The sequence below is a fragment of the Haemaphysalis longicornis genome, unplaced genomic scaffold (genome assembly GCF_048455015.1).
Source record: "Haemaphysalis longicornis isolate Haplotype H1 unplaced genomic scaffold, Haemaphysalis longicornis Haplotype H1 scaffold_2, whole genome shotgun sequence".
Classification (NCBI taxonomy): domain Eukaryota; kingdom Metazoa; phylum Arthropoda; class Arachnida; order Ixodida; family Ixodidae; genus Haemaphysalis; species Haemaphysalis longicornis.
Genome location: NW_027526295.1, coordinates 207,513,615 through 207,533,713, shown reverse-complemented (window position 1 = coordinate 207,533,713; position 20,099 = coordinate 207,513,615). Strand labels below are relative to the sequence as shown.

At 47.5% G+C, this 20,099-nt stretch overlaps 1 protein-coding gene across 1 annotated transcript in view; it reads right to left on the bottom strand.

The window, feature by feature from the left end:
- The window catches only part of LOC144169827 (lachesin-like), a 111,651-nt gene that overhangs the window by 8,420 nt on the left and 83,132 nt on the right, over window positions 1–20,099 (bottom strand). Inside the window, exons 4-7 of the mRNA XM_077699191.1 lie at window positions 13,203–13,407; window positions 5,692–5,871; window positions 4,689–4,817; window positions 1,873–2,160 (exon numbers count right to left, since the gene is read on the bottom strand). Of these exons, the coding sequence (XP_077555317.1) occupies window positions 1,873–2,160; window positions 4,689–4,817; window positions 5,692–5,871; window positions 13,203–13,407 (802 nt within the window). The remainder of the gene's footprint in view (window positions 1–1,872; window positions 2,161–4,688; window positions 4,818–5,691; window positions 5,872–13,202; window positions 13,408–20,099) is intronic.

The window sequence follows — 20,099 nt, the reverse complement described above, 5'->3', positions numbered from 1 at the left end:
CCGGATGTGTGCATTACAATCAGTATGTCATCGTACCGGCTGACCCCCGGCCATCGTTCCGTGTGCTGCATTGCGGAATCTTATAACAGATTATGCTGTTACAAAATGAAAGGGAAATTTGACGCGCGGAGCATGAGATGGGAGTTTCTTGGGTAGACGCTCTTAAATTCTTCTACAGCAGTACTCCCCTCCGGAACGAGTAGCAGTAGAAGTAATGTAGCGAGTTGGACAGTCAGCACAAGTGCACCTTCGAAAAAAAGCAGATCTGAAAGAAACAAAACTGCAGAACAAACAGAAAAGATGATCGCTGGCCGAATGGGACAGTGTGAGGTACCAGCCTGCCTTTATGCACGTGTCATCTGCTTTATCACTGTTTCTGCTTCGAAGACAAGGTCGAGGGCTGCAGTTTCTTGCCAAGGAATTAAGTGCGCACCTTAACAGTTTTCCATGACATATCTATTGTTATTTGTATCTGTAAAAAACGGAACTTGTCCACTGTACCGTCCTCAAAAACTGATTGATTGATTGATTGTAGGGTTTTAACGCGCCGACGCAAAGCAGGCTATGAGGCGCGCCGTAGTGGAGGGCTCCGGGTTAATTTTGACCACCTGGGGATCTCTAACGTGCGCCGAAATCTCGTACACACGGGCGTTTTTGCTTTTCGCCTCCATCAGAGAAGCGGCCGCCGCGGCCGTGAATCGAACCCGCGACCTTGTGCTCAGCAGCGCAACGCCTTAGCCACTGAGCCACGGCGGCGGGTGACCTCAAAAACTGAATACGGCACTGACTTCCTTGGCATTCATGACGCGTGTGGTTGTGAAAGGCCGGGCAAAGAAAAGTATTGAGCAATATCCACGTTTTGGTGCTTTTCTTTCTTACTTTTTGCGTAATATTTTAAAACAACGTGATTCGCCTTTTCTTTTTTGTTGTTTTCCGTGTAAACACATTTAAAAAAAAACTGGCGCATTTGATGCCCCGTGCTATAGATCTCTGCTCCGAGGCGCAGCTTATGTTGCAGGCCGGCAGACTTATTTTAACCAGCTGGTGATATTATTCTTGTATCAAAATCTTTATACACCGGCGTTCTCAATTTCCATCTACTTCGGAAAAACGGATGGGGGGAAAGGAGATCGAGACAACTTGTGGTCAGGAGCAAACGGCTTAGCCACTGAGAAGCTCCTGCGGTCACAATTGTCAAGTATTAACTAATTCCAGGTGTCGGACCTTTTAAACAAATTATGAAATGCAAAAAGTTTTTTGCACACATCGGATGCGGGCTTTCGCTGTTGCGCAGTGAAGCACTCCTGCAGCCTGACTGCTCCAATAAAGTCGCAGCTAGGGAAGGGCAAAGTCGTTTTATATCCCGTGCAAGCTGCTGAGAATGACATTTCGTTTGGTCAGCTTGCACTACGCTCACCCTTCCAGCAGCAACAGACAATTTCTACATTGGTTCTCATTCATTTCCCTTGTTGTTACATAGAGCATGATAGTGCTCAATTGTTTGGAGAGGAACGTGCACGAGCGGGTACGAACAACGAAGTTGATGGTACGTGAAAGAAATAAAGGCCTGAATTGCATTGATTGCATTGACTGCGCAATATCAAAAACGGAGGGTCGAAACATTTCGTCATGAACCGGTAACCGTTTTTTGTTTCGGTTCAGTGCAGGTTCGGCACACCATAATATATATATATATATATATATATATATATATATATATATATATATATATATATATATATATATATATATATATATATATATATATATATATGTATATATATATATATATATATGCGGTCCCGGTAAACACTTAACGCAACGGTACGGGTCGGTTTTACACTGGCATTTAGTATTTCCTATGAAACTCACCGTACAGCCGTATGGATCCCTCGGTCGATCCCAACGAGTTCTTGGCGAAGCAGCGGTAGGCGCCGAAGTCTTCCGGGCTGATGCGTCGGATGCGTAGCCTCATGTGCACCTTGTACACGCTCTCTGTCCGGTTCAGCGAGTACTTGGCGGACTCGGCGATCAGGTCTCCGCTCTCGAGCGTCCAGTAGTTGATGGAGATGGGGAAGGCCTCGGTGTTGCAGTCCATCGCCACCTCTCCGCCCAGAGGCGCTCCGATCAGCTGGTTGGGGATCCATATCATGGGCGGAACTGCGAAGAAACGCCGCATGTAAAGCAAGGACTTCGAGGATCCGGGAGAAATAGTATTAGGAGAAGCAAGAAATGAACGGTAAGACACGCCAGGATTTTAGCACCACCAGCTTGCTTGTTTGGCCGCGTATAGACTTCCAATATTTGCAGACAAAACGCTGATTATCAGGGCCAAATACCGGCTGCTGAGATAAGCAAAGCATTAGTTCTGACCATGGATAGTTTTTACGAATAGACGGGGTAAGTTAATGTGTCTTTAAATGGGGGGTGGGGGGGGGTTCAGGCGTCGCTAGAAAGGACAAAAAAAAGTGTAGTCTGAAATAGCGCACCCAAACCACAAAATAATGAGGACAGGAGCTGTTGTTGTATGCTTTAGAACAACTAGATGTATTTCATTCCCCCTTAACCATGCTCGGTGGAATTAACAAAGTGATCAGCTAATGCGATGTTAACCCCTCCAACAACCTGTTGTGGGGTAAACGGAACTACAACTCTTCAAACTCTGGTATATATAGATTAAGCGCCTCCTTAGCGCGCCTCAACAGCCCAATCCCTCAGGTGGTTGGCCTTTATAATATGGACACGGCGCGTTCAATCACCGAACGCGATGGCTGCACTTTCGCGATGAACGTAAGCACACACAAACACTAAAAAAAAAAACCCCGCCCCAATATACGGGATGTTTAGTGAGTGTTAATTGGGGAATAGCTTGGGTCTTTAAATTATTATGGACTTCACCACCATGGCTCATCCCATAGGTTCGGCGTCTCTTCGCCCCATTATATCTCAAATTTTAATTTTCGCAGTCTCTGTAAGAATGTCCAGATGTAGAGCTTACCATTTCCTATTTCTTATTGTAACAACGCAAAAAAATAAACAAGAACATATTAAGCTTTTGAAGCAAAGGGCCATAAATGGTACCAGGGGTAAAACGTTTTTAATGCGAAGGAATTACTTAGTCGGTTAGATTGGTAAGAGCGCGCACCGAGCCGGCGTCCGTAAAATGCATCCACAAAATGTAACACCTTCCCCGCGCAAATTAAGTTATCTAACTAGAAAAGAACTGTGGCAGAGATGGGAATCGAATTCATGGACGCATGCTTACCCAGGAGTGACTTTACCACTATTCTACGCCAATGCGGCGTGGAATAAGGGGTTCGTGCGGAGAGCAATGTCGCATGTTCGATTCCCGGCCGCGGCGACTTGTTTTCCCTTGAAAGCGATAAACAAAAACGCTCGTTGGTACGAATGATACTTCGGCGCCAATTAGAGACACCCACGTGATTTAAGTTAATCCGCAGCCATCTACTTTCAAAGAGGTCTGGCAGTATGAAAAAGTGCGGGGTTGTGTATTGGACATCGCAAAGCATTTCTGTTGAAAGAAGAGCATACATTTTCCCAGACACTTTTGTTTAGCAAAGTTTCTTCAGAGTATAAGAGAAGTTTCCGCTTTACGGAAGCTTTTAAGTTAGTGATGATGATTTTGTAATGTGTTTCCCGCGTGCCGTGCTGAGCAGCCCAAAGCGGGGAATAGCAAATCAGACATCATTTCCGTTGCGGGAAACCAGGCACTGGCATACCCCAAATAACCGAGGAGCGGCTGAAAGTAGCTCTTTATTGTTATTTCGGATGGAGCGAGCGGATGTGAGGCTTCCGGACGAGGCCCTTCTCTGGCGGCGGTTGCTTCCGGTCAGTTTTGAGAGGAATCGAAACACACAAATGTTACGATCGTCGCACGACCTCACGATGAATCTAATTTGGCTATGTGTACCAGGGAAATTTTTTTGTGGCTAAAAAAGAAGTCTTCGTCACGGGGTTAGGACCGCCGATGATATTTCTCAATTTTGAGGTCTTTTGCTCTTTTGCATGGTTGCCTAGCAGGATAGCGTATTTATTGCATATTTGTGGTTTTGCCGGCTCTTACATTGCACGTCCTAGCAAACCACAGCGTGACAACTACAGCTAGCCATTTAAATTGCGCAATGACTAATCTACTTTAAAATATTTGCGTCTTTTCGCTGTTCTAGGGCGTCCTTCTGAAATAACAGAAATTCGGAGGTTTTCAGTTCTCTGGTGTCGTATTAAATTATGTATACCTGAACACCCCCCTTTTTTTATCGTTCCCTTCGTATGCGAGTGGCGGACGCTGTTTCTACCTTCAAATTTTGCCGTAAAAATCACACGCGCTACAGCCGTGAATGACCTAGTTTCGAGCTTTCGTTCTGTCATTCACGAAGGACGCGGATGAGAAAACGGTTATTCAGTGAGAAAAACAAATGATGGTTGATCTGTTCACTCGTATGGGCGATGTCCTCAGCCCAGGATGTGTTTGAGACGTGCAGTGAGCAGCACGCAGGTGGTAAGCTCAAGCTCATCTTGTACGTGTCAGCCGGCCAGCTGACCCGCTATTACTTTTGGGAAGAGGACGCCTTTTGGGGACGCGGTGTTCGCCGAGTACTGACATTCTAAACGCGAGCCATAACACATCCAAGGACTCATGCGAGCGAAATCACTGGAAGCTTACTTACAGTGGACCAGGAGCAGAATTCTCCGGCTGACCGGTGATGGAACCCCGTTGGAGGCAATGCAAAGGTAGGGACCCATGTGAAGACGGCTCACTTTGGTGACGCTGAGCTCTTCGCCTTCGTACGAGGCGTCTGCAAAGTAAATGATACGCAAGATCATGTCAGTGCCTCTTGCAGTTAAATTGGGCAATGTCATAAGGCTTATCCAAGCGCCAGCCTGTGAAAACCCAGGACGTTGTACTGCCCACATTGGGAAGTTTGGTTAGCAGATGCCAATTTGTTATATGAAAAAAGAAAAGCGTCTCTCCTCCGATGAAAAAAAAAGGAAAATCGGACGGTTCGATTTTCGAGGGCGCAGGTGCACACACAGTAAAGCTTCTTTTAATCACGAGAGGCAAATAAGGTTAATAAGATGAAATTAGCATGAAAATTAACGTTGCACCAAGTAATGCGCTGATGAACAGAAGAGCAGGCTACTTATCAGCCTTTCATGCTCTATAATAATGCAACTGTTAGTAATGCACTAAGTTCCTACAAAGATAAAACATACACTGTAGCAATACGACCACTAAAAACCAACGAGGCAGACGCGAAGCAACCCAGAGAGAAAGACAGATTGTTGTAATTAAAGATGTCTTCCGTACATATGCAGGGGCAAACCGAACCCATGTAGCCACACGGGCGTCCCTGTGCATCCCTTTCCTGGTGCGCGAAGTGAACAGGCTGAAGCCACCGTGGAGCTACCGAAGCTTCGGAGGCCGGTGGGAAAACGGAGGACCGTCGTGGGTTTCCCGATCCAAACGGTGTTTGGACGGCCGACCGAACTGCAATTGGCGCGTCGGAAGGGCTCGCAATCATCCTCGCGCGTCCCGCTGCTTTATTAAATTGCTGGCGCTTCCTTGCCAACTACCCGAACGCTAATAAATATCTACGCGATGTGGCATGTTGCTTTGGGCCACCGCGCGGTTTCAGAGCTTGGTCAAGGAAGTGCGCTCTTGTTACTGACTGTCAGTGGTGGATCCCTGCTGTTCCTGCCAGTTTCCGACGGCGATGGGCATGCCGTCCTCCCTCCGCCACGTGATGCGGGGTGCCGGGTAGCCCTTGGCGCGGCACGACAGCGTCACGTTGGAGCCCTCGCGCACCAGCACGTCCGAGCTGCTCTCGCTGCCCACGATGTCCGGGGGCACTGCATCGAGTTGGAAACGAGGAGAAGGGAGCGGTAATTGAAGAAGATCAAAGATGACTAATTTTTTACTTCTGCGGACAACATGAGAGAATAACTAACTTCGGTTTGAGAATTGAGGTTAGTTTATATTATATATTTAGGAAGTGAGTAATGAGGCATCTCAGTAGTGGGAGTAGGAAAAAACAATACGAAGTGCAAAATGTGCTTTGAGGCTTTTACTAGAGGAGCGTGTGGGGAGCTTCCAACACACGAGGAAGGTCACAGCAGATGAAGTACATGAATAATTGTTACAAAAATAAACAGTTGGAGTGTTAGGAAGCCTAAGGAACGCATCTTCCTTTGCTGGTTCCTCTTTCTAGAGAACGTACAATGGCGGAAATAAGAACAAAGGCGATTGGTATTTTTTGCGTAGACGCACAGACGTGCACATACGCGACGCACGTATATGTTCTTTGCGCACGTCAACATGTCGGTACACACGGACATGCCATCTCTTGACCGTAAATAAGTAACATGCGTTAGTCATACTTGTGAGCTGAGGCAACCTTCATTCGCCCGTACATTAGCGCGTTTATGGTACAGTTTATGCACGTACAGTTATGCACGGTACTGTTTATGCACGTGAGCTAAACTACATGATTACCTATCTACATTCTCCTCCTAATTCAAGTATATCATGCGAACCCTGATCGATCGGTCTGTCCCCGCTGGCGAGTTTTGAACTTGGTGAGACCCACGCATACGCCAATTGCCCTCTTTACTGCAGACCGGCCTGCTACGTTGTTCTCTTTCGACAACCAAATCCTACTCTTAACATCTGCGATGATGCCCTTTACTGTCCGCGGGATATGGCGAAGCAGCTGTCCCCGACGGAACTGACGCTTGGTCAGTTTTTTCTTGCGTCGGCTGTTACCTTATGGGAATCAAAATTTTAGCCCACATTACCAGATGCTGTTGCTGATCTGGTAGCGTGACCGGTGATGGAGTCCGTTGGTCCGGAGTTGGGGCAAACAGTGGGGCCGGGTAGGGCGAAGTAAGAAACTTTATGTACAGAAATTTACATGGCGTTTGATTGAGTGAACAGGGTTCTTCGCTCCTGCGCACGCGGGATTAAATAACCAGGTTGGGTCCGGCCCCTTTCACCCTTTCTCCCGCTGTTTTTAGGAACGCACCAATCGCCAAAATCCGTGGCAGTGAAATTAACGCCCACACACTCACAGAGAGAAGGCACTTTTTCTCTCGCATGGGTAAGCGTGAGGTTTACTTCGGTGGTACAATACCCAAGGTCGAAGCCCTTAGGATCACCCGAGGTTGAAGCGACAGGAGGGCGCCTGGGCCCCGTCGGTAATCCGGCGTCGGGCGCTCGTTGAACAACGGTGTTTCTGACACGCCACAAAGGGTACCCCGATGCGAGAAGATGACAGCCGAAGAAGACAGGACCACTTAGCTTGCCGCCGAACGGGCAATGCCGTGCGACGCCTTTGTTACCCACACCGTGCAACCCAACGTTTATAGATACTTATCTATAAACGTTGGTGCAACCTTCCCGGTCACTGTGGCTTGCCTCGCCGGCGGGCGCTTGGGTCACCGTAAAGCCGCCGAAAGCCGCTTGTGTCCAGCAGTAGCGTCAGTCACCGCCGCGTCGTTGCGTACAAAGCCGGGTCGCTCCCCGTCGATGAGGGGGAAGGGAAACCGGCAAAAACCAGATGACGGAAGGATTGGGTGATTGAACCCCATAATATTGCGGACGGTCTTTGCAATACTGCACGCCGATCGTCACAATGCGCATATGCTTTACCTACACCCCTTTCTAGTAAAGAAATAAAAAAAAAGGGGGGGGGGGGAAGCAATGCACCTGGGAGGGTCCTCCGTGAATGCGCATACTTTCGCGTGTTTAGTACCTTGCTATCATTGCAAAATGACATTCCCAGATAGGTGCAAGCCCGGCATCTCCAATGCGATGCAGAGCGTTAATTAGACGTGTGGGTATGTCGCGCACCGCCCCTAACCGACTCAAAAGTTACAAAAAGGCACCATTGTTTACGAAAAGGACCCGTTGAATCGATCTAACAAGACACCTTAGAGTAACACAAAATCGCGAGTAAAAAAAAAAAAAAAACGCGTAGCTGTGGCTCAAATCTAAGCCTTTCGTGCCAAAACAAACCATTCTAGAACAACATTAGTGTTCCAACTGATCCAGTAGATCGCGCTGGGTGGGTACAGGAAGTGCCGAGGACGGAATGTCGCACCACCAGCTGTTCTTGAGGCGCTGGCGGACGCCTACCCGGGCAAGAGATTGAACAATTTTGTCCGGAGCTTTTTGGCGAACCGGACTTTTGAGATCCGCTCTGGACGCCTCGATACTCTACAATTTGACAACCATCCAGGAGTTCCGCAGGGGGCCATCTTATCTCCCACTCTTTCGGCACTACCATGGCCGGCCATTATTAACCACCCTCCTTCAACCCTGCGGCCTCCAGCCATCCCAAATAAAAAATATTTGTCTGTCTGTCACGCCACTACGATGGGGCGCTTTCATGCCGGTCGGTGGTCACTCGCGTGGTATAACTCAGTTGTCCTTTTGCTGAGGGGGCTTCACAGACGAGACGCGGACAAGTTTTCCATTGTGCGAAAAACAGTCGTTGCTGTTCTTGCCGCAAATAAACTAAATAAAAATGTGAATAAAATCAATATAAACCCCATTTAAGTTTGCGTGAGATTTTAACCTCGGTAACCACAGTAGCAGCCCAGTTCTCTTGCGTCTGCGTTATCCCCGCACGCCGACAGCAGTGGAACAAACGTTGTTCCTCTCTTCGTGGCCCATACCCGCTTGAGTCGGGGGCTCCAAAAGGCCGATGTGTAAGCTTCCCAAAACTATGAATTGGAAGCGTAATGGCTATAGAATACTGCGTACATACTGAGTAGCGCAAGGAAACACACACAAGAAAGAGGACACGGGACAGGCGCTACCTGTTTTAAAGGTTTTTAGATATGTAGATGATTTTTTAATTGTTTTTCGCAAAGAGTTCTGTGACGCACCCTGTGTTAGCTAAATGTGCTTTAGAAGAGTTCAAGCGCCTTGGCAAAGGTCTGACCTTTACTCATGAACTGCCTCGCGATGATGCCATTCAGTTCTTGGACCTGAATATAAAGTTGGTGCAGGGCATGTCTGTTGGGCATATTCACCCCGTTCCCAGGAAGGACTGTTACCTTATGACTCGGCGCACTCAAAGTTAGTCAAACCGGCTATTACCAGTCTTTGCCTAGAATCGGCCTTGCGGAAGTCGTGCGCGCACACACAAAAAAGTAGCGCCTGTCCCGTGTCCTCTTTCTTGTGTGTGTTTCTTTGCACTACTTAGTATGTTCTCAGTCCAAAACCAACACGCCCAGCCACAAGTTCTCCAAAATACTGCGTGCCGCGTGACACGTGAACTTCATGGCACGTGAGCAGAACAGGTGCACACCGGCCGCACAGAATTTTGATTTTAAAGATGCTATGTCGTTTGCCAGTCCGCTCGTTGAAGTAATTCTCGCCAAAGAATAAGAAAGAAAAGCGAAGGAAGAGGTGCATATACAACGTAGCAGTTAAAGAGTCATTGGTGAGTACCGCCAGACTTTCGCCTTGAAAGCCCGAAAGCAGACTTAAAGGGACCCTGCAACACTTTCGATTAGCGCTTTCACTCTTTTTGTCGCGTCTGGAACCACTGCGAAAGCTATAGTTATCCCCAGCACGTAGAGGAACTGCGTGATTTGCTCGTCGCATCCCATACGCCTTCCATTTCTGCTTTGTTTTTGTGGCTTTTTTTAAGTTGCTATCGAAAAGCGTTCATTGCTGCAACTGAACGAAAACCGGGCAACAGCCGCTACATGGTCTTAGTGACGTAATTCGAGCTGTCGAAGAACGTCAAGACCGGGAAAGAAAGAAAAACCTTTTGAGCGAGTTTACAAGTTATCCGATGGGCATAGAGCAGTAATTTTTGGCTGAGGTGCTTTGCGACCTCCTAATTTAAGTACTGGATGTGTTGGGTGGCTACGTTCTGAAAGCACTTGAGATTTCAAAAAAAAGTTGTAAGAAGTGTTGCAGGGCCCTTTTAAGCGCACCGATATTATTTTTTTTTGCTTATGGGCGCTAGAACAATAACGCTCTAAATGTCAGAAGGTTAACACAGACACAAAAAATGTTGTGCTTCTTCTACTAAGCTTTACTAACCCGCTGATAACTTTGCAAGAGGTGCCAGTCATTGCAATTCCATGGCGTGCGATATTCACAGAGAGTCGCGCAACCGATCTCATTTTAATGACTTGCGCGCTGGTTCCGTGCGCACGCATACACTACGCGTACGTAGGTGGGTCACCAGTGTAGGCGCTCGGAATGCGGCAACTGTTCCGAACGCGACTCGCGTGGAGCCCTTTGGAGCGCGGGCCGAGCTAGAAGTCCGATGTAGCAGCGGCGGCGTCGTGTGCATACACAAACACTGCGACGCAGCGCCGGCCTAGTCCGCTATACAGCCAGCCAGCCGTCGTGCCCATGTTTCCGAAAAGGCGTCCGCGTCGGCGACAGAAACCGGAATTGCTTATGGAAGAACGGCTGGGTACAGCGCGGGAAAGAGAGAGAGAGAGAGAGAGAGAGCGCAGGCACGATGGATGTACAAGATCGGCGGTTGTTCCGAGGGAGGAGAGCGGGTAGTCAATGCGGAGAAGGGTGCCGCCATCTTTGTTAGCCAAATCAAATTAGGGATCCGCAATGAAGTGGTTCCCCAGTTGTTGCTGCTCGCCACTGAAGGTGTGGCACGCCGTGCGGAGGGGGAAGAACAGGGGGAGGCCACGGGAAGAGCTTGTCCCTGGCTGCAACGGCTTCCAAGCGAAGCGGAACCGAACCCGGAGAGGATGGAGAGCGGAGTGGGAAGGAGGAGTGCGCGCAAGGTATTGGGGAGGAAGGGACTAAAGGGGAACGAGCTCGAGCAAGAAAAACAAGGCCAAGGAAGACAAAAGGCGGAGCGATAGGGTAAGAAGAAATGGAGAAAAAGAAGTGGGAGAAGCGGAGACGGCGGAGACAATCTAATTTGGGATTCACATCTTCCCGCGCACACCGCGCGCTTCTTGCGCGGCTACGGTTCGCCCGCTCTCCTCCTCCTCCTCTTTTCCCTGTTTCTTTTACTTTCGGCTCTCGGCCCTCTTTCCCGCACACCCGCCGCCTCTTCCTCCTTCCCCATATAAGTGGATCGGTAAGAGCGGCGTCTGTTACCGGTTCCTTCTTTTCCGGAGTATATGGAACGGGGAAGAAGCTGCGAAGGAGAGGGGATGAATGGGAGAAGGAAGAGAACGACGACAGTGGGGTGTCGTCTTTCGAGATCAATAATTTAAACCAAAAGGGATTTATTTGGAGGATTCTCGGGGTATAATGGCCGCTTTGTCTTTCGATGCCGCTTAGCCCTCTTCCCGGTAGATGTCTTGCTCCCTTTCTTCGCCGTTTCTTTTTTGTTTTCGTTCCTTTGGTTCGTACTTTGTTTCCTCGCCTTCTTTCTTCGAAAAGAGTGGCCCGCTACTGATTTATCTTCGTCCTTGAAGCTATCTTGAAAGAAAAAAACAAAATGCAAGAAAATAGAGCTGAGGTATCACGGTGGAGGAGCTCTTCCCCCTCGGTCCCCGTTCGCGGACCGGGTTCCGTGTCTTTGGTTTTGCGCTCCGTTTGACGGACCGTGAACGGCGCTACCGATGAGCCGCCCGCGCGGCTTTAATTGGAGCGGAAGTAATAAACACTGCGGAGACACGCAGCGCAGATTAAGGCACCTGAATCGGGCTTCCATGGACTTATTCAATTTAAGCTAATTTGACCTTCGGCGGCAATACCCCGAGCTTCAATACTTGTTTTTAAATTTATTCTTCTACGTACGGAAGTTTTTCTTACTGTTTATACTGCTTCGTATTCAGCGCGTGAATTGCCTTCGTTTCTGGCTAGAAAAAAAAGCCAGGAAATGTAATTTTATTGGATTAGTTCGATCTTAATTCCCTATTCTGGGGATTTCTGAGGGAAGTCAATATTTGCACTGCTCTAACAGAACGTCACTGAGGGCTAAGTGTTGTTAAGGCAGTTAAGTATATGTGAAATTGGGAGCTCACGCAACGGGGAAGCACCTGGATGGCGTATAATCCCTCCTATTTCCGAATAATCGGATTTGTACAAATTACGCCTTTTCGCTTCCACAGAAATTTATGGCCAATGGAAACACGCCCGTGCGAGAACATGCTTGCATGATGAACGGAATAAAGGTTATACAGCACAAAGTTTTAGGCAACGGCAAAAGCAAGAACAAAATCAGTAACAACTATCACTGAGAATAAAGTGCCACCGCTTAGAAAGAGTCTGGGGAACCCTTGAAATTTCGCTGTGTCTTACCCTATGACCATTGGTCGCGGACAGAATCACTGTGCAAAATACAGGCGCTCCAATTAAAATTTACAGTTGCCCCACCGACGAGTTTTGGCTTGAAGTCAAGCACAGAGCTGACTCAGTAACGCTAGCTGATTCGCAACGTCCCATTCCGTATTTAGGGCCACCATACAGTGTGCTATTGATGCCTCCGCATCAACCAAGGGGACTACGACAACTACAATGACAACAAACGAAGTGGAACCTGAATAGACCCCCCCCCCCCAAGTTTTGTTGCAAAACAAAACAAGACGGACATTTAGGTGCAGAGAAAGGTAAATAAGCTTTAATTTCTGTTTCCGGAAGGCAATTGGTAAGACCATTGAACATATGGAAGCGTAATCCCCGTGTACCGTGAAATCCACTTCTGTGATACTCTGTGAGGAGGGGGTCATGTTGAGGGTGACGGCGTTGACAACGGGCAAACCATTACGTGAAACACAAATTAGAGCGGGAAGTGCTACAAATTTCAGCGCCAGCCCAAATGGACCTCAATGTTTCAGTTCAAATTGATCTATTTAGGTGTTGGTTGATTGGAAATGACCGATTGAGCGTTTTAATTGATTTGCTGTTTCCCCAAGTGTCCATCAGCCGCCCTCCGAAGGCACATGCTACTGTGTATACGCGCTCTTGGTCCTTTTATAGCCTAATTATGGCCATAGATGCCCTATTAGTCTGCATCACGTTACATCATCTTCGCGCATTTTTTTTTGCTCATGACATCCTTCCTGCATGTTTTTGAATCAATCAATCAATCAATCAATCAATCAATCAATCAATCAATCAATCAATCAATCAATCAATCAATCAATCAATCAATCAATCAATCAATCAATCAATCAATCAATCAATCAATCAATCAATAAATGATGGAAGGAAAGGAGAAGAGAGGGGAACTTACCGAGCACGTCCAGGTATCCGACCTGGCTGCGCATGGGCACCGTGTTGACCTGGCACATGTATCCGCCCCTGTCGGCCTCGTGCACGTTGTCGATGACCAGCAGCCAGGTGCGGTCCGAGGGGCTCAGGTGTACGCGGTAGTTCTGCGTAATCACGCTCCGGTGGATCGTCAGGATCGTCTTGCTCTCCACGCGCAGCCAGGCCACCTAAGCGACGGACAAAGAAGAATGCGACAACCGGAAAGCCACTTTCATTACGGTGCGTTCTGTGGAGACCTGTGTCTTATTTTATTCTAACGGCTGTCAGAAACATACCGGCAAACTTGTAATAAGTATTGGTGTTTAACACATTAAATGCTGTTGAAAAGAAAACACTCATAAAACACCAAATAATACAGTCTAAACTTGGAATCGACGATCAAATCTGCGGTAAGCTAGGAATATTTATAATCGGAACGCCCTCTGTTGTAAAGTTCCCGCCTGAACCAATAAATCGGTAGCTTTGATGCGGACTTGGGTACGACAACGTCTTACCAGAGTCCTTCATTGAAGGACTCTGCAGAGCTTGGAGGTGTAGGACATGTACATCAAGGACATAATTATCTTGCGGGAAAGACGCGTGTGCATTTTCGAACAGGCGCTTTATCGATCGTCGTTTCTTGCGTCTTGCTTCAATTGCTTATTTTCTTGCTGCCTTCGTCAGCCAGATGGCTCATTTTACTCGACTATTTCTCCACCAACGAGAAAACAGTCATAACATTAATATATTTAATTTAACTTCATCTCTTGTGCTCAGGCCGTAATGAATGCTCAAAATAATGGCAGGTTCCCCGGCTGCCCTTCGATCAACACCAGCGCCGCGGCGCGGCCACCCTGGGCAGCGCACGAAGCTCTCCCATAGCGTGACGGCGGAGTTTCATGGCCAGAAAAGCATTGAAGGACTCTGGTAAGACATTGTCGTACCCAAGTCCGCATCAAAGCTACCGATTTATTTGTTCAGGCGGATACTTTACAACAGAGGGCGTTGCGATTATAAATATTTCTAGCTTACCGCAGATTTGATCGTAGATTCCAAGTTTAGTCTGGTCTTACCTTTGACCCAACTTTCTCGTAGAAGTAAACAACCACGCAACTGTGCTCATCTTGCTAGAAGCGCCGCAAACCGACGCAGTACCGGCAAGAAGGTGGAGAGGAGGACACTGCGCTGAACCGCCCGTGTTTTGTGTCTCCTTCTTGTCTGTAATTCGTCGGTATGCACTGCTTGTAGAAAGATAAATCCTTACCAACTTCCAGTTTTCCGGTCATTTGCAACTGCGTTACCATGAGTACGTACTCAGGAACTATTTTAGTTTGAAGAATTACAACCTTTTGTACTTTTCCTGTAAGACATCTTTTTTCTGGCGGGATATAATATGTTACTTAACTCTAACAAAAATTTTACGATGACTTCACGCCTGATTTTTTTCCTTAGCGCTCATACCGTTCAAGTCTCTCCTATCCTATATAGTAACATCTTAGTCTACCTGTCCAGCACGGCGCGTGGGCAGTAAATTAAACTGACCCGCTTTGCGGCTTCCATTGCCTCAAAGCTATCAACATTATCGGATCTTGCACGGAAAAAATGTTGATAGGAAGGTCAAGTGCTGTCGTCAAGTTTGGTATCTAAAGAAATACGAAATTTCATATATGTCCAGTAATCGGAGTTCAAGAAACACCTGGCCTTCTTGCATTGCTTTCTTATTTTTTCTTATTTTGTGCACAAAGGCGGAGTTAACGAAGGGTGAAAAGTCAAGTGGAAGGTCGCCATTAAGAGCACGCACCACAACAGGCGGATATTTTCAAAAGGCCGAGGCTGCGTAAATCGAACTGTCCGAAGCTGGTCCCAATATCAGAATTCCTATGACAACATGCGCTAACAGTAAGCCTAAAAGCGGTGCTTCGTGACTTGGCATTCCGTTTCGCACGAAAGTGCCCGCCTATCCCCCCACCGAAAATCATGGAACTGTCGACAACTTCAGAAATAAACTTTAATCGAATTGGAGTAGTTGCCCAAGGAGGCAGTACTTTTCCGTCTATCGGGCTGAGAAGCCGATGATGTTTTTCTCGGGTGGTTGCTCACTGAGGGAAATTAAATGAAAATAAATCGCCTTGCAAACGAACACCACCGGCTTAGATCGCAGGTGCAAATTATTTTGAGCATTCATTACGGCCTGAGCACAAGAGATGAGGTTAAATTAAATATATTAATGTAATGACTGTTTTCCCGTTGCTGGAGAAACAGTCGAGTAAAATGAGCCCTCGGGCTGACGAAGGCAGCAAGAAAATAAGGAATTGTGAAGCTAAGAAGCAAGTAAGTTAACAAAGATCGATATAGAAAGCGCCGGTTCGAAAATGCATACGCGTCTTTCCCGCAAGGTAATTATGTCCTTGATGTACATGTCCTGCATCTCCAAGCTCTGCAAGCGCACGTCACACATGAATCCAGTGGCTTTCTGCCCATCGGGAAATAACTGGTAATGCGAAGGCGGACATTAGAGCCTCCTTCGCGCATGACCACCGTGCACCCGAGGTTGCGAAACCAGCCTCGAGGAGAGATTCGGCAGTGCTTGCGTCCAGTGAGGCATAAAACATGCAACGCTCAATTTGGGCTGACGCTTCCCATCATTACGTGCCGCTATATTCTATTGATCCACACTGCAAATTCAAGATGCCACCCTTACTCTTTGAGTGGGAAGAAGCACTACTACACCGCATGCGGCTCAATGTCCCGCATGGGTACGTACCATGCGTGGGCGTATATTCGGGACAGTTTTATTTTCCTGACACCAAACTACCTTAAAGTTCTATCTATGGAGCAATTGAATTTTTTCGTCGTAGCTTATTCCAGTTACCTCAAAACCTACCAGTAGTATTCCTACCCATCCTTGGTAGAACAGTCAAGACAATCCACAATACTTAAAAGACTGCAGACGTACTCCCGTAAAGGCAAAGAGTTCTGTCACCCGCCGTGGTGGCTCAGTGGCTATGGTGTTGTGTTGCTGAGGCCAAACACGCGGGTTCAATCCCGGCCCTGGTGGCAGCTTATCAGATGGGGCCGAAATGGGAAAACCCCAGTGGGTGGCCATTTCGACCCGCGTCAAAGATCCCCAGGTGGCGGAGATTAATCCGGAGCCCTCCATTACAGCGTGCCTCATAGCCCCGACGTAGCTTTGGCGTGTCAATCAATCAATCAATCAATCAATCAATCAATCAATCAATCAATCAATCAACCAATCAATCAATCAATCAATCAATCAATCAATCAATCAATCAATCAATCAATCAAAAAGTTCTGGCAAATTGGTAGCTTTTCCAGCCTCGAAAGCCCTGGGGCATGGGATTTAATCTCCAGCACTCCCGAAAGCATCTTAAGTTTGCAAATCTGCGCTAACAGTGTCTACGCATGAACATAAATACGCCTAGGAGTTGGATTAGGCTGAATGCATTTCACGCCTCAGTTAGGCGCTGTTACAGGCTCTACGTAACAGCAGACGCCCGTTTTTCTGCCTCTGTAAGGGAGACTACCTCCAAGCACAATATCACTAAATGCACCGCACTCTTGTCTCCAAAAGTCAAGCAAAACAAACAAATTCTGTATCTGGTTCATGGGTATCCGTCTATAGCTTTGCCAACTTTCCTAAACGACCACAGGTAAAAGCCACTCATGTCTGTGTCTTGTAAAGGCATTTCTTGCCTTAAACCAAGACTTGCGCCACTCGCAAGAACCTCCTCCGCCCCTTCTCTCTTGTGCACACAAGCACACACGAATGCCTATCGCATGCATGCAATGACGTGCCTCCACGCTCCAGAATAGGGCCCGCCAGGCTCCAAATACGGGATGCATGTACTACAGACGGCAAGCCCAGCGCGTAGATCTTTTGGTCGCCCCCTCTCCCCTCCCTCTTCCCTCTCCTCCTGTTCCCCCCTTGTAGGTCCCAACAAAGTCCCCTCGTACGGCCTCAGAGACGCATGTATGGATCGATGAGCGCGCCGCGCACGGCCAAACCAACAACGAGCCACAGACGTGCCTGACCGGATGCGTGCGTGGCCATTCGTTGCCGCGGCTGCTCGCTGTTGAAGTCGCTCTTTTCTTGCCTTCACTCGCCGTTCCTGTTTTTTGCTGTCATCTGCCACCGCGTGCCTTGTTACCTTAGCTCGATCACCCATTGTTGCCGTTTCAGCCCTTTTGCAAGCCGGCCCCATCTTTTCTTGCTCCCTCCGCCGAGTGGCGCTGGCCATTCGATTGACAAGCGCTGAATAACGACGCGAAGAAAGCTTCAGAGTTAATAAAAGAAAAAGAATAGAATAGCGAAGAGTGAACCACAGCCGTGGTCGGGAAGTGGGTGGTGGTTTTGTGGACTTTGACACGGTTTCCACATTGCCAGCGGAAGAAGGCTCGCCATGAAACAACGTTGCTCCATCTATTTGGTTGCGCCCTTCCACGTTTCCTAAGGGAGGGGTCTCAGCTGGCAACAATTTTTCCCGCTAGAATTCTCTTCACTTTAGCGAGAAAATGTTGTTGTGCGAGTTGGTATATACTCGGGTAAGCAAGGCATAACAAGCGTGAAAAGTTGACGCCGGCTCACAAAAACACACGGGAGGGTAGCGTACGCGAAAGTTTATTGGACACATATAACAACAAGTATTTATCTACTACATGCTCGCGCAGGCGCTCGTTGCGTCAGACAGACGGGGCGTTGCGTCAATGGCCGCTTGAGATGCCATGCGCTGAGCGTTAAGAAAGATAATTTGTCCCAGTTTGACGCGCATTGAAGAGCGGGCACTTGTGAGCCGCAATTCCCTGGGACCAATATTCTGAGCAGAAGCAGGTGGCAGCTCCGCCGGAGCTCACAAAAGCTTTTTTACGTTGGAAAGGAGGGGTATCAGTGCGTCAGCGACCTTTCTATTAAGCTGTACGGTGCAGAGCAAGCCCTGTTAAGGTCCACGCTATGGGTTCTTTCGCGCTCAGAGGTTGTCGTTGGAATTTTTATTTGCAACGCGCACTTGTGTTTGGGTGAGGAAGCAGAAGAGGTTGATTCTATGGAATAGCTGGCCTCATTACTTGGTCTGCACCACCTTTGCATTTGCGTGACAATGAACTATGTAAGTACGTGCTCAATGCGTGCAATTAACAGTTGGGAGTCAGCGCTTGTTCCGTGTGTTTTGTAAGTATACGTGAGCTTTTCGCGCGTTACGTCTTGTCTTTCACGTTCATCTGAGAAGCAAAGTCAATCGATGGTGTGCCAAGAGCTCTAGTCTAATAAATATATTTTGTACACAAGTGAGCATCGTTTTTACCGCGAAATACGTTCTGGTCTTCTAGCTCTGCATGTGGCGCCGCAGGCGTGTACTGAGCAGTACGGGCTGGAACTAACCGCAACATATAACACAGCTTGCCGTTATCATACCTTACCCTGGCGTGTAATAAAATTACCGGAGATGGTACATTTGCAGGTTTTCAATGGTGCACATCTACAGCCGCTCTTCTAGGCAGACCCAGTGGACGGTACTTCTCCGTGCATTCTTCTGCTATGGATCGTAAGATTATGTATGTACAGCCACGTTATGTACAGCCATTATGTACAGGCATTATGTACAGCCACGAGCAAAAGTTCATGGACCAGCAAAATGGCAGTTTTAGGTTATTTCTCTTCCGGTAGCAGCCCGACCAAGTTCCGTGTGCATGCGAGATGTCGTATAGTTACTGAACTAATGAAAAATACTGCACCTAGTACCCTGGGCTGCCATGCGGCTGAGAAATAATCCAAAGTTGTTGCTTTTGTGGTCTGTAAACTTCTGCTCTTGGGTGTACATGCTTCAGGAATAAGCGGTCCCTTGTAGCTAGAAGTAACTACATCCCTATTACGAAGTCAGCGTTTTGACTTGACGTCTCGAAGTGTCTGTAGAAGGACGAGTTGCTTTATGCATAAAAACATTTTTTTTCAGATTCAGCAACAGAACAGGTTTTTAGACAGCGAACAATGCCATTCAAAAACTATTTTATACGAAGTGTTTAAATTCGGATACTTTTGAACTTCGCCTGCTGCTATGGTATGTGCTTCATCGTACCCGGAATACCGCACTGTGCACAAGCGGTAATTGGCAGTTGTTTAAAGGAAAACAGCTAGTTAGTTAACATGTTTGTTTTAATGGCTCAAGGATGTCAGCGGTCAAAAAGCGACAGATTCCGGCTGTAAGCAGACGAGTCGTATAAAATAGTAATCACGACTGCATAAAGAATTCCAAAAACTAACTTTCCAAGAATGAAAAAAAGAAAAAAAAAGCTTAGGGAGACTGAGCCACCACTCCCCGGGTTTGCCCAAAGTATTAACCCAAGAGGTCGCATGTGCCGCCTCGTAACTGACGAAGTACGATTCGTTGCCACAGTCGTCGAAATTATATGTTCGTTTTTTCTTCTACGTTCATTGCTACGTGCCTGTTTCAGTAACTGCTATCAAGGAAATACCGAAAAAAAAAAACATTTGAATACTCATATGGCAAAGACGAAGAGATGCCTTCCCTCTATAAAGGAAACATCAACGAACACCCCCTTACAGCAAAGGCAATCATATCTTTTACGCGTTCCGAATGATAATCAGGAAGGCAAACTAATTAGCACAGAAGCAAAAGAAAGGGCAGCAAGTTAAGGTTGCCTGCCTGCCTGATTCCCGCAATGTCGGTATTGTGTTTCTAAAAAGGACCCGGTGATTGTTTGGCTTACATAATTAGTTTTTCCCTCGCTCTCCAGTGCAGTGTCCTATCCAACTTTTGCTGCGCAGTCATTAGTGAGTAACAGGCGGTGTATTTCGAGGCAGTATCAGATGTCGCTGGTTAAGTACAGCGCCAGTTGCTGGTTAAGT